At 37.5% G+C, this 15380-nt stretch overlaps 1 protein-coding gene across 1 annotated transcript in view; it reads right to left on the bottom strand.

Moving 5' to 3' along the window:
- Nucleotides 1-4959: 4959 nt before the first annotated feature.
- Nucleotides 4960-15380, bottom strand: part of shtn2 (shootin 2) — a 47421-nt gene continuing 37000 nt past the window's right edge. Inside the window, exons 16-17 of the mRNA XM_056460997.1 lie at nt 12559-12712; nt 4960-5359 (exon numbers count right to left, since the gene is read on the bottom strand). Coding sequence (XP_056316972.1) covers nt 5223-5359; nt 12559-12712 — 291 coding nt within the window. The 3' untranslated portion in view covers nt 4960-5222. The remainder of the gene's footprint in view (nt 5360-12558; nt 12713-15380) is intronic.

The raw sequence follows: 15380 nt of genomic DNA on the forward strand, positions 1-15380 counted from the left end.
TTACTTTTACACCTACAGTTTTCCTGTGTGTGGTAGATTGAATATAACAGCTATTCAGCAAAGTTTTACCAAATTAGGGGTCTTAAAAGTGCACTTTAAAGTAGGGATACCTCTACACAATTTAGAACCAGTGTTCATATTTACACTTCTTTGGATAAAAACTGCTTAGCAAATATCACACGGTTAAAAACACAGTGCTATTATTAATCAGTATTTTGAACACTCATTGTATAACACATTGTTATATTTACATTCCACTGGTGTTGATCTCAAAAGTAGAGTGTTAAAAAATAACACTAAGGTGAACACTAACACTGGTGTAGTGTGGAAACAACAATGGATAGTGCTGAATTGGTAAAATAATTAACACTGAGTGTTGAATTTACACACAATGAGTGTAAAAATATTAGCACTGTCTGAAATGTAACTTTTACACTCTATAGTTTTTACACTGTAAAATTTGACACAATGGGTGCTTTTTTACACCTGCGATTTTCCTGTGTGCGGTAGATTGAATACAGTAGCTTTTCACCAAGGTTTTGACAAATTAGGGGTCTTAAACGTGCACTTTAAATTAGGGATACATCTACACAGTTTAAAACCAGTGTTCATAATTACATTTCTTAATTACATTATTTTGGATAAAAACTGCTTAGCAACTATCACATGGTTAAAAACGCAGTGCTATTATTAATCAACACTCAACATTGTTATATTTACATTACATTTGTGTATAATAATGTACACTGTGAGTGTTGAATTTACACACAATGAGTGTAAAAATATTAGCACTGTCTGAAGTGTAACTTTTACACTCTATAGTGTTTACACGGTTAAATTTGACACCATGGGTGTTATTTTTAAACCTGCAAATTTTCCTGTGTGCGGTAGATTGAACATAGCAGCTATTGAGCAAAGTTTTACCAAATTAGGGGTCGCAAAAGTGCACTTTCAAATTCACTTAAATTTAAAACCAATGTCCATAATTACACTTCTTTGGATAAAAACTGCTCAGCAAATATCACACGGTTAAAAACACAGTGCTATTATTAATCAGTATTTTGAACACTCATTGTTATATTTACATTCCACTGGTGTTGATCTCAAAAGTAGAGTGTTAAAAAATAACACTAAGGTGAACACTAACACTGGTGTAGTGTGGAAACAACAATGGATAGTGCTGAATTGCTATAATAATGTACACTGCGAGTGTTGAATTTACACACAATGAGTGTAAAAATATTAGCACTGTCTGAAGTGTAACATTTACACTCTATAGTGTTTACACGGTTAAATTTGACAGCATGGGTGCTATTTATACACCTACGATTTTTCCTGTGTACGGTAGATTGAATACAGCAGCTATTCACCAAGGTTTTGACAAATTAGGGGTCTTAAACGTGCACTTTAAATTAGGGATACATCTACACAATTTAAAACCAGTGTTTATAATTACATTTCTTAATTACATTATTTTGGATAAAAACTGCTTAGCAACTATCACATGGTTAAAAACACAGTGCTATTATTAATCAACACTCAACATTGTTATATTTACATTACATTTGTGTATAATAATGTACACTGTGAGTGTTGAATTTACACACAATTTTTACACTCTATAGTGTTTACACGGTTAAATTTGAAACTATGGGTGTTAATTTTAAACCTGCAAATTTTCCTGTGTGCGGTAGATTGAATATAGCAACTATTGAGCAAAGTTTTACCAAATTAGGGGTCGCAAAAGGACCCAATATTGGACCCAATTCCAACAAAGTTACTGAAAGAATTGCTACCTGTTATAGGAGAACCTCTTCTTAACATTATCAACTCTTCTTTATCTTTAGGCCATGTTCCAAATCCCTACAAGTTAGCTGTTATTAAACCTATTATTAAGAAACCACAACTGGAACCCAGCAACTTAGCTAATTATAGGCCTATTTCAAACCTTCCATTTATATCTAAAATACTAGAAAAGTTGTTTCTGCTCAATTATGCTCCTTTCTGCAGACCAACAATGTTTTTGAAGTGTTTCAGTCAGGTTTCAGAGCTCATCACAGTACAGAAACTGCATTAGTGAAAATAACCAACGATTTACTCTTAGCTGCTGACCAAGGGTGCATCTCGCTATTAGTTCTACTCGATCTTAGTGCGGCATTTGACACCATTGACCATGGTATCCTTATTAATCGCTTAAAGTCTACAGGTGTCCAGGGACAGGCCCTACAATGGTTTAAGTCATACTTATCTGACCGTTACCAGTTTGTAAATATAAATGGACAGCCTTCACAAATCAGCCCAGTAAAATACGGGGTGCCTCAAGGATCAGTTTTAGGCCCTTTACTGTTTACAATATACATGCTACCCCTGGGAGACATTATTAGAAGACATGGGATCAGCTTTCACTGCTATGCAGATGATACTCAATTATATATTTCAACTAAACCTGACGAGACGTCTAATCTGCCCAAGCTAACTGAGTGTATTAAAGATGTTAAAGACTGGATGACCAACAATTATCTTCTCTTAAACTCAGACAAAACAGAATTATTACTTATTGGGCCTAAATCCTGTACACAGCAGATCTCACAACTCGATCTACAATTAGAGGGATACAAAGTTAGCGTTAGTTCTACTATAAAAGATCTGGGTGTCATATTAGACAGCAATTTAACTTTTAAAAATCATATTTCCCATGTCACAAAAACTGCTTTCTTTCATCTGAGAAATATAGCTAAGTTACGAAGTATGCTATCCATCTCAGATGCAGAAAAGCTAGTCCATGCTTTTATGACTTCTAGGCTGGACTACTGTAATGCTCTGTTTGCTGGCTGCCCAGCATCCTCTATTAACAAACTTCAATTAGTACAAAATGCAGCTGCCAGAGTTCTAACCAGGTCTAGAAAATTTGATCACATCACCCCAATTTTATCCTCCTTACACTGGCTGCCTGTTAAGTTTCGTATTGAACTTAAAATATTGCTTCTTACCTACAAAGCTTTAAATAATCTAGCTCCTGTTTATCTAACCAATCTTCTGTCTCGCTACAATCCAACTCGCTCTTTAAGATCTCAAAACTCAGGGCTTCTGGTAGTACCTAGAATAGCAAAGTCGAGTAAAGGAGGTCGAGCCTTCTCATTTATAGCTCCTAAACTCTGGAACAGCCTTCCTGATAACGTCCGAGGCTCAGACACACTCTCCCAATTCAAAACTAGACTAAAGACCTATCTGTTCAGTAAAGCATACACTTAGTGCACCACTTAGGGGGCTTCCACACAGGTTATGCATCTTGCTGATATACACTGTGAACATCAGCTACGCTAATTATTTTCTTTATTCTCCATTTCCACCTGGGGATACTCTTCCCGAGGCCCTCAGACTATGCAGAGTCACTGATTCGATCCAAGACCAACGACGAGATGATCCCAAGGTTTCCATATCCTGGACCTGGCCGAATCCTGAACAACTACTGCGATGGTCATGGAAGAGTGGAGAACATGAGACTGTTTCCTATGACGCTCCAGAGACAGACGAGTCTTCGCTGAGGCCAGCTTCCAGCCTCCGCCACTGAGACTGCAGCTCTGCACAAGACGTTTGGCCAGCGGAGAAATTAAAATGGTCGTGCCCAACTGAGCCTGGTTTCTCTCAAGGTTTTTTTTCTTCACTTCCACCTTTAGTGAAGTTTTTTTTCCCTCTCAGCTGTCGCCACTGGCTTGCATGGTTCGGGATCTGTAGAGCTGCGCATCGTTGGATTTGCTCTTCAATATTTGGACTCTCAGTAGTGATTATTAAACCACACTGAACTGAGCTAAACTGAACTGAACTTAAACACTACAAACTGAACTACACTGTTACTATTTACTGTGACCTTTTATGTGAAGCTGCTTTGACACAATCTACATTGTATAAGCGCTATACAAATAAAGGTGAATTGAATTGAATTGAAAAGTGCACTTTAAAATTCACTAAAATTTAAAACCATTGTCCATAATTACACTTCTTTGGATAAAAACTGCTCAGCAAATATCACACGGTTAAAAACACAGTGCTATTATTAATCAGTATTTTCAAAAACACTCATTGTTATATTTACATTCCACTGGTGTTGATCTCAAAAGTAGAGTGTTAAAAATAACACTAAGGTGAAAACTAACACTGGTGTAGTGTGGAAACAACAATTGATAGTGCTGAATTGATATATTAATTAACACTGAGTGTTGAATTTACACTGTGTAAAAAATGTGTAAAATATTAGCACTGTCTGAAGTGTAACCATTACACTCTATAGCGTTTACACGGTTAAATTTGACACCATGGGTGTTATTTTTAAACCTGCAAATTTTCCTGTGTGTGGTAGATTGAATATAGCAGCTATAATGCTGAATTTGCATAATAATTAACACTGTAAGTGTTGAGTTTACACACAATGGGTGTAAAAAATTAACTGTCAGAGGAGTAACTTTTACACTCTATATTGTTTACACTGTTAAATTTGACACCATTTGGTGTTATTTTTACACCTGTGTAGATTAAACATATCAGCTATTCGGCAAAGTTTCAACAAATAAGGCATTTTAAAAGTACACTTTTTAATTATACATCTGCACAATTTAAAACCAATGTCCATAATTAAAATTCTTTGCATAAAACTGCTTAGCAAGTGTCGCGGCTTGTTTTGCCATTCTCTAAATCAATAATCCCACATAAAAGGTCAAAATAAAAGTTAACCTTGATCTCAGTCCGAATGATTATGTGATTAAATTGCACAACAAATTTACCAAGAACGACAGACACAGTTATGGGCAGAGTGCAGCGCGGCTGGTTTTATGAATATGCAACAATTTCACATTAAAATAAGTCTTATTTGTAATTCAGTAAAATGGGAAAATAACTCTGAATATTTGTGCGAGTCAAGTATTCAGGCAATTTTAAATGGAAGAATTCATACCTCAAAAGCACAAACGTCCAACACAGATGGGGGTGCAAAGAAAAGAGACTGAATATGTGCCGAAAGAATGTCTTTTATTTTGTTCATAATTCACTTTTGAATGCTAGGGGTCCTTGGGTTTTTTTTTTTCATAGCGTTTTATTCAGCCTTATGACATTTACTCTCAACAAACTCAGAGAGGCTTCTAGAAGCAAATAGGTGTTGAAGTCATACTTAGTTCAACATCGTGCCTCTGAAAAGTGCAGAAGGTCAGTCTAAAAGACCCCTCAAAACCTCACTTTTCTTCCCATATAATGGACTCCGAAGCCTTTATGCGAGAGACTCTCTTCTCACGGTTCTGCTGAAGTCTCCGGAGGACAGGGGCGCTTCCACTTTCCCCCGCCCAGGGCGAAAAGCTCAAGACGGGTGAATCTGCGGAGTTGGAGTTTCAGATAAGTGCCTGAGATATAATGCAGCTCGCAAAAAACATTCAGATAACCAATCAATACTTGACTGCTTTAAAGAAACCGCAAGGATGTGTACTAAGTGCAACCAATTCAGAGAATAAATCTGATTCTGATGTTTAAAAAATGGCTTGCTTTTATACAAATGACTAGTAATCAAAAAACCCTTTTTAATATCAGCATAATGCGTCTTTTTATTGACTAAAAGTTGTAAGACGCAAAGCAGAATCACATCATAGATTAAAAATCTGTTTCAAAAAGTGCATCTTGGATTATATTTCTTCTTTTAAGCATAAATCTCACTAAAATAAACACACAAAAAGGGTTGAAACAATTTCCGCTCTCTAATTTTTAACAATTACCAAGAAATAGCAAGTGACACACAGACTTAATGCTGATGTTTTGAGTAAAAACTAAACTGGAACAGCATTTTCTTGTAAATTTACGCTAATCAAAAAAATCTACTAGGAAAAAAGGTCACAGTGTACATTTGGGGCTTTTACTTATTTTATTTACATTTATTTAAGTGCAACCAATTAGGAGAATTAATCTGATTCTGATTCATTCATTTTCATTTTCACATTCATTTTCCTTCAGCTTAGTCCCTTATTTATCAGAGGTCACCACAGCGGAATGAACCGCCAACTATTCCACAATATGTTTTACGCAGTGGATGCCCTTCCAGCCGCAACCCAGTACTGCGAAACACCCATACACTCTCACATTCACACACACACACTCATACACTACGGCCAATTTAGGTCATTCAATTCACCTGAAGGGCATGTGTTTGGACTGTGGGTGAAACCGGAGCACCCGGTGCAAACCCACTCCAACACCACACAGTAATGCTGACCCAGCCGAGACTCAAAAACAACAACCTTCTTCCTGTCAGGAGACAGTGCTAACCACTGAGCCACCCCAACACAAATTTAAGTTGACTGAAATTAAATTGTGTGGTTTCAACTCATTTTAAATACATAGTTTGAACAAGCAGTCTTTTTTTGTGTGTACTTCTATAATGCCATGAGTCTATTTTTAACAATAATAAACGACTGGATGAATTGATATCATTTATGCGTGGGTGTGGACTGGCTGGCAAATTTTAAACGATGTGATATAACATTTTAAGCAAATATTATTCTCTTTTTGCTGTCTTTCGTGTATTACATGCTGTTGATTTGTTCTAATGTATATTACTTATGTCTGAAATTATTCCTGTAATAAATAAATATTTAGGCAAGGCAAGGCAAGTTTATTTATATAGCACATTTCATACACAGTGGCAATTCAAAGTGCTTTAAATAAACAGAAATAAAAGAGACAAGTATAAGAAAAATAAAAAATAATAATAATAAAACTGATTTAAAAAAACAGATAAAATGTGTTAAAACAGGTTATAAAAGAATGAAAAAGAAGAGAAAAACATATTAGTGCGATCTGTTGGACGTAGCACAGTGCTAATATTAACCTAAATATTTAGGTTAATGATTATTTTTTGCCTGAGGGGATGTGTAAAAATGAATGCTGTTTGTTTTGACATAATATATGCGATATATAATAATAATTATTATTATAATGCACTTTTCTAAAACCCTAAAATTGTTATAATGTTGCAAATTGTGTGGTACTGTGTATACTTATAATGCATGTGTGTGCATCACATTTACATATGTGAGGTTTATTAATAAACTAAATTTCGAGAGGATCACGTGCTTATGATTTATCACAGCCGGTCTCGTATTAAGCTAATCAGTATCATCCAATCATATGAGCCATAAGCTACTATAAATAACCACAGTTTTCAGTCCACCTTATCTTCGTTTGGAAGAATCCCCCCTTCCTCCCCATTCTCCTCCTTCACTATAGATTGGGCGGCATGGAGGCCCAGTGGTTAGCACTGTTAGCCCCACAGCAAGAACACTGCCAACCCTGGTCCTGCCAGGTCGGTAGGTGTTTCTGTAAGGAGTTTGTATGTTCTCCCCGTGTCCGCGTGGGTTTTCCCCGGGTTCTCCGGTTTCCTCCCACCATCCAAATATATACATCATGCATAACAATGAAGCATTTGTCTAGCCCCCCTTTTTTTTCTCACGTGTTCCCTTAGCTACTGCAGACGGGGAGTTCTGAGATCCACCGAGCTCAGGCTCCCCTCTCGCTCTGCAAACAGGAGGAAGCCCCGGGCTCGAGGATCCCTTGAGCTCGGGGCTCTCTCCCGGGACAGCATGACAAACAAGCTTTTGATGAATCATCAGCTGAGTGTGAACTCTTGAAAGTAAATATAGGAATGTAGGCACTGTATTTTGGTGCATTTGAACAAAACAGATTTATTAAACAGATATATTTATTAAAATAATATTTTAGTCACCAAATATATTTAGAAAAAGAAAGATAATACAATTAAATTCAAAAAAAAATAGTACAACCTACAAAATTTCAACTAAATTAAAAAAAATAATTTTAAAGTCACTTTCTCAAACATTTCAAGGTTAAAAGTCGTTGGAAGAAAGATCAAGATCCTATAATGCAATTCAAAACTTGTAATGATATCATGGAGCTGTGTACTCCTTTGAAAATGTTAAGACCTAAAGCCAGACGACAACCATGGCTAAATGGTGATACCCGTAGCATTCGTCAGCTATGGGGAAAATCTGCGAGAACATGGAAGAAAACTAAACTACAGGTGCATTATAATTATTTTAAAAGCCTTTCTCTTTTAACTCTTGTATAGTGTTCGGGTCTGGGAGACCCGTTTTCAGATTTTTTCAAAAGAAAAATTAAACAATGAATTATTTTTTCAATCTGAAATTCATTGGCTTTAGCTTATCTTCTGTGAAGAACATAAATCCGAACAAATTTTCAATGACCGCATAATTTACCTCCCCCCACACATTTACATTACATACAAGGTGTTCGTTTCCACTGGACCCAGGTCTAATAAAAGTCTTGAAAGTGTAGGTCCAGTGTTCCTACCATAGACTGTAAAATATATGGACGTAGTATCCGTGACATCACCCATAGGCTTCTGAACACTGCAAAAGAAGCTACAAGTAGGCGCGGCCAGCCGTCGCCATTTTGTTCGCGCGTCATCGCACCCACGGCGGGATACCAAACAAGGGCAAAGAGGCGGAGAGTGAGCGGAGCTACAGACACCTGCTGGCACTTTGCTTAGACCTGGCAGACAGACTTTACTTTGGGAGAAACGCTTAATACTTTATTACCTGCGACTCGTTTGTGTTCTGACCACATGTGCTTGGCTGTACACTATATCAATCAAGTGTTTAGTCTTTCAAAAACACTGTAACACATTGAGCCACTAAGCATTGTTCTTATGACGTTTTTCAACAGGAGGAAAACGCGAAATACTTCCAAACACTTCAGATATAGTGTGTGTTAGTAAATGCAGGACTATTGATGAAATCCAGCATAACACTGTATGATAACGCTTCAGATGACTGTTCTAGAGCCTACAGCTAATCAATCTGTCAGATTCTGGAGTGCTTTACAGCTCTAAAGAACATTATAAATGATAAATGACCTTAAATAAAACAAATACATTTATAGAGATGGTATACAAGTATATAGCTTTACTCACATGGGAAACGAGGCCACATGAATGGTTTGTGAGCACAATTAAGTGCACACAGCATCCCATATCATCTGATAATTGTAAGAAATAAGTCCAAAAGGCAGCTGACTGTGTAAAGCCACATAAAACAAAACAAAAATACGATGAATATGCCGAGATCAGTGGCTAATCTGCCGGATTCAGCTGAGGTGAAGTGACGGCGACCAGCGAGACCTAGCTGTCACTCAAGTGGCCACGCCCTTAATTATGCAAACTTAATATAACCTAATATAAAGGAAATGGATGAGTTATAAAAACATTCACCCCCCTCACAGTTGTCATGGAGGGTAATAATAGCTATATGAACCCAAATCGTTCTTTGTACCAGGCTGTAAACACCTCTTTTTTCTGCTGTAAAGTTGGCCATTCTAACAGTGGGCTCAATTGCAGTTTGCTCTATTATGGAGCCAGGACTAGCGGAATTTTGATGATTTGCAGTTTCAGTTACTTCCGTATTGGCTTCCCGAGGGAGAGCGGGAGGTTGCCGCTTGGTTCCTACACTCTGTTTTCCTCCTTTCTAGTGCTGCTGTTTTCTTTCCCTCCCCCTCCTGCTCCCGCACAAAGTTGCAACATTGTTGAAAATTCAACTATCAACACTGTCTGCTCTTACTTTCCCGCACATTTTACCCTCTCCTGCGGGAACCAAGCTTTATTTTCTCATACCCTGTCCCATCTGCGCATTAGGGGCATAATACTATAAATAAGACTTTGCCAGTGTGGTTCCTTATCACAACTGATCAAGATGGCCAAAGGATTATCTACTGCGAGGGCCTTGCAATTGACTGTGGAAGAGAGAGGAGCTTCTGATGATGATAACCATGACAAAATGACAAAACAAAAAAAAAAACAGAAGCACATTAATTCATCAATATGATCTAACAAAGGTAAAGGGGAAAAATTACCCATGTTTGCTGTTCATAAGGCTTGTAATTGGGATGAAGTAAACATTTGTTGAGTAATTTAACATTAAATAGTGTGATAGTGTTAATTTGGAAAGCCAAAACTCTAGCAAGTCCACCAGACCCATGAACACTGGCTGAGTAACAAAAATACAAACACCACACAAGGGTTAAACAATTAACTTGGCTTTAAACGCTGAGATTACTACTGGTCTTACTATTTGCCAGGCAACATGCGAAAAGATTTTAGAGTGTTTATTAGTAAAATGTAAGCCCTTAGAGCTGGGTTTCCTTCTCAAGAAACTTTCCTTGACTGTACCATCCCACCTTCACTAGCACACTATTTGGATGAATTTAAACCAATCACGTTATTCGATTTAGTGGACTTGGTCCTCCATATGAAGCCTACCCAATGTTCACTGGATATTATCCCTCCACATCTTCTCATACAGTTATTGGAGGTGGTTGGATTAGACCTTTTATCAATAGTGAATTCTAGTTTGCTGAGTGGAGTCATGCCATCTTGTTTTAAGCATGCTGTAGTGCATTTAATTGGAGATGATATTCTTGATAAATTTCAATCTGGTTTTAGGACACTGCATAGCACTGAGACAGCTCTCCTTAAAGTGTCTGATGATATTTTTCTGACTGTTGATTCTGGAATATGCGCACTTCTAGTTTTACTAGACCTGACTGCAGCGTTTGACACAATATATCACGATATTTTGATTGAGCGTTTAAGATTGTGCACTGGGATTCAAGGGAAATTTGGGGATCAAGGGGATCAATCTGTAAAAATTACCATAGTTTTTCTATTCCATCTGTAAATATTACCATAATATTACCATAGTTTTTCTATAACTGCACTTTATAACTTATACCTGTATCCTGCACTTGCTGCTATTGCACCGCTGGTTAGACCGAAACTGCATTTTGTTGCCTTGTACTTGTACATGTGTAATGACAATAAAGTTGAATCTAATCTAATCTAATCTAAAATATTTTGAATTGGTTTAGCTCTTATCTCTTAGGGAGAACCTTTTCTATTGAATTAGGAAAGTTTTCTTCCTCATCTGCACTTATGGAGTGTGGTGTCCCCCCAAGGCTCAATTTTGGGCCCAGCTCTTTTTTCCATCTACATGCTTCCCTTGGTGCTATTTGTAAGAAGCATAATGTAAGCTACCATCTCAATGCTGATGATACTCAGCTTTTTATGCCCCTAAAAATGGGAGAAAACTCTGTTTTACAGTTCTTTTTCCACCTGTTTTAACGAGATTAAGGATTGGCTGGTAATTTTTTACACTTGAATGAATCAAAATCTGAAGTGCTAGTGTTTGGCCCTCCGAGTGTCTGTGAATCTATAATTAATCAATTAGGTTCATTCAAGCCTAAGGTCCATAGTCACGCAAAAAGTCTTGGAGTTATCTTTTGACACTGAGTTAATGTTTGACAAGCAAATAAAATCAGTCATCAAAAGTGGTTTCTATTAATTAAGAAAAAATTGCCAAATTGAAACCTTTTCTGTCTTTTAAAGAGTTGGAAACCATCATCAGTGTTTTTATTATGTCCAGATTGGACTACTGCAACTCTTTGTATTCAGGAGTTTCACAGGCTTCAATTGCACGCCTGCAGCTGGTTTAAAAAGATGCTAGGCTTTTAACTGGGACAAAACAATTTCTAGTATCTCACCAGTTTTATCATCTCTTCACTGGCTCCCAGTCCAATTTAGGATCCAATATAAGTTATTGCTACTTGTTTTTAAGTGAAGTTTCATAAACTAATTTCGAGAGGAGCACGTGATATGATTGAGCACGTCTGGCCACTCATCTGTAATCAGTAATAATCCAATCAGAGTGATCCTAGTTTACTATAAATGGATCATTTTCTCCCTACTGTTCTATCATTGTTTGGAAGAATCCCCCCTTCCACCCCATCTCCTCCCTTTCCTCCATTTTCTAAAGGGGGAGCTCTCGAGACCTACCTGATCTCGGATCTCCTGATATGCTTATCAACTGGGCGGAAGCCCTGGGCTCAAATATCTCCGAGCTCAGGGTTCTCTCCCAGGACAGCATGCCAAACCTGCTATAAACGCCAAGCATATCTAAGTGGGAGCTCTTGAAATGTTTGAATGGTCTGGCGCCTATTTACATCGGTGAGCTTCTTCACTGGCATACTTCATTGAGGGCATTCAGGTCGGAAAACAAGTTTCAGCTAGTTGTTCCTAAAACACGGTTGAAATCAAGAGGTAACAGGGCTTTTTCTGTCACAGCCCCCCGTCTGTGGAATGGTCTGCCTTTACATATTAGACCATGTTCTTCCCTTGGTGCTTTTAAGTCTCACGTTCTGTCTCTTGCTTTTTGATTGCAAATAATTAATTTTAATAATAAATTAATAATTAATTTGAGATATTTTGCTTTTCATATAAATAAGTATATATTTTGTATGCTGGTCTTTTTGTAAAGCACTTTGGTCAACATCTGTTGTTTTTAAATGTGCTCTATAAATAAAGCAAACAAACAAACAATTCAAAAACAGAAATAAACTATAGTTAAATAAATAATAAAAACAAGAATCACAAAATGCAGCAAATTTACAGATAATTTACAGATATTTTTGACAGTGCAGTGAAAAACGTGAGGGCACCTTTGGGTTTAGTTGGAGAGGGCGGAGTCACTTTATCATCTCCCATGGCCCGCCTCCGTCTCTGGAGCACCATCTGAAGCTCCGCCTCCCCAACATTACGGCTGAAGCGTTTGCTAGACTCCACCCGTCGAAGAGCAGGCCTCCTCACAGTGTCCTGAGGAGGAGAAGCAGCTTCATTTAATATGATAACACAATGAATTCATTCATCCATTCATTTTCTTTTCAGCTTTATTAATCAGGGGTCACCACAGTAGAATGAACCACCAACCTATCCAGTATACATTTTACGCAGCGGATGCCCTTCCAGCTGCAACCCATTAATGGGAAACATCCATACACTCTCACATTCACACACATACATTACTGACAATTTAGCCAACCTAATTCACCTATAGCGCATGTGTTTGGACAGTGGGGGAAACCGAAGCACCCGGAGGAAACCCACACCAACACAGGGAGAACATGCAAACTCCACACAGAAATGCCAACTGACCCAGGTGAGGCTCAAACCAGCGACCTTCTTGCTGTGAGGCAATCGTGCTACCCTCTGCGCCACCGTGACACCCCAATACAATGAATTATAAGGTTATATTAATTTAAGTGGTGTTCTTCCAAAAATTATTTTAATTACAGTAAAATCACTAACACACAAGCCTTTAAACCAGGGGTGACCAACCCTGTTCCTGGAGATCGACCTTCCTGCAGATTTCAGTTGCACCCCATATCAAACACACCTGCCTGTAATTATCAAGTGCTGTTCAGGTCCTAATTAACTGATTCAGGTGTGTTTGATCAGGGCTGGAGATGAACTTTGCAGGAAGGTCGATCTCCAGGAACAGAGTTGAGCACCACAGCTTTAAACTCTATGCAAGCAGTAATATGGTGAGGGATATACAAGTTAAATATATAAAATTCACAGTTTATTTGCTCAGAGAAACATATAATAATACAGTTAATACAGTAATAATAATAATAATACATAAGCAGATAATAATACAGTTCATTTAATATAATAATACAATGAATTATGAGAGGTAACCCAAGATACTCATTCTAGTGGTGTTCTTTCATAAAATTATTTTAATTACTGTAAAATCAATATAACACAAGCCTTTAAACTCTATGCAAACAGTAATATGATATAAATGTTCAATAAATCAAATTCAGTTTATCACAGTACAGTTTGTTTGCATTAATGTATGATTTTATTATTGGCAACTAATATTGTAAAGTTTAGTGTTGTGTTTTCTTGTATTTAAAATTAGGTTGAATAAATTAAGAGTAGAATTAGGTAGTGATTATTAGAACTGAATACTTGCAGATGCCGAACTTGCCATCTTTGGCTTCTCACAAACCACATATTTTCTCCCTTAAACAATGCAAGAGTCTTTAATGCAAGGCATAGTGGTGGCTAAAAGACTAGTGCTTAATAATTGGGAATCACCTTCACCACCCCCCTTTCCAGAACTGGATTTTTGACATAAGATCTGCTAATCAGATGGAGTGACTCTGATTTTTAAGGACTAGCTCCATTAGAAAATTGATGGCTGCGTGGGGTCAATTTCTTGATTTATTTGACAAATCTATAACTTAAGAGTAATCCAGTGACCCCTCTTAGGTTTAAGTTATATACCCCTAGTTTTGATTGTATTGGAATTTGGCCAGCACACAGGGGTTACAACCCTACTCTTTTTGAGAAGTGCTATGAGATTTTAATGGACCCCATTTTAATGTCTCATCCAATAGACAGCGCTCACTGAGCAGTATAGTGTCCCCATCACTATACTTGGGCGTTAGGGCTCAAACAGACCACAGGTTGAGCACCCCCTGCTGGCCTCACTAACACCCCTTCCAACAGCAGCCTAGTTTTCCCATCTGGTCTCCCACCAGAGCTCAGACTTGCTTAGCTTCAGAGAGTATCCGGTCTTGGGCTGCAGGGTGATATGGCTGTGGCATGAATTCTTGAAAGCATGAAATCTGCAGGATTGTGTTAAGACTTTAGTAATTATGCTGAAAATTCAGCATTGCATGACAGGAATAGATTCAATTTAAAATATTTTAAAACAGGTATTTATATAGATATATAATAATACTATTTCAGGCATCATGGTGGCACAGTGGGTAGCATGATCACCTCACAGCAAGAAGGTTGCTGGTTCGAGCCACAGCTTGGTCAACTGGCATTTCTGTGTGGAGTTTGCATGTTCTCCCGTGTTTGTATGGGTTTCCTCCAGCTGCTCCAGTTTCCCCAAAGACATGTGCTATACGTTAATTGATTAAGCTAAATTGTCTGTAGTGTATGCATGTGAAAGAGTTTGTATGGGTGTTTCCCAGTGTTGGGTTGCAGCTGGAAGGGCATCCGCTGCATAAAACATATGCTAGATAAGTTGGCGGTTCATTCTGCTGTGGCGACCCCTGATTAATAAAGGGACTAAGCTGAAAAGAAAATGAATGAATGAATGAATGAATGATAATGCTATCTCACAATTTTAACCCTCTGGTGTTCCTTATATGTGAATCACACTTGTGGTCCTAGGGGTCAAAAAGGGACGAATGCCTGTAAAGTACCCTCTGACTTTTTCAGCAATATCTATCAAATTGATTTTTGTTTAATATTATTTTTTCTGTTTTATTTTTAATTTTCAGAGGGTTTTGTGATAGCAATTAATATTTATGCAGTAATTAACATAGATTTTTCCATTAAAAACAATGGAATTTTTGTCATTTTTAAAAATTTTGTAATTATTGATGTATTTTTTGGTAACATAGAGGGCCATAGAGGGTGTATCATACACCCGACGCAATAAGGCGCAAGACGTGTT

The sequence above is a fragment of the Danio aesculapii genome, chromosome 7 (genome assembly GCF_903798145.1).
Source record: "Danio aesculapii chromosome 7, fDanAes4.1, whole genome shotgun sequence".
Taxonomy (NCBI): Eukaryota; Metazoa; Chordata; class Actinopteri; order Cypriniformes; family Danionidae; genus Danio; species Danio aesculapii.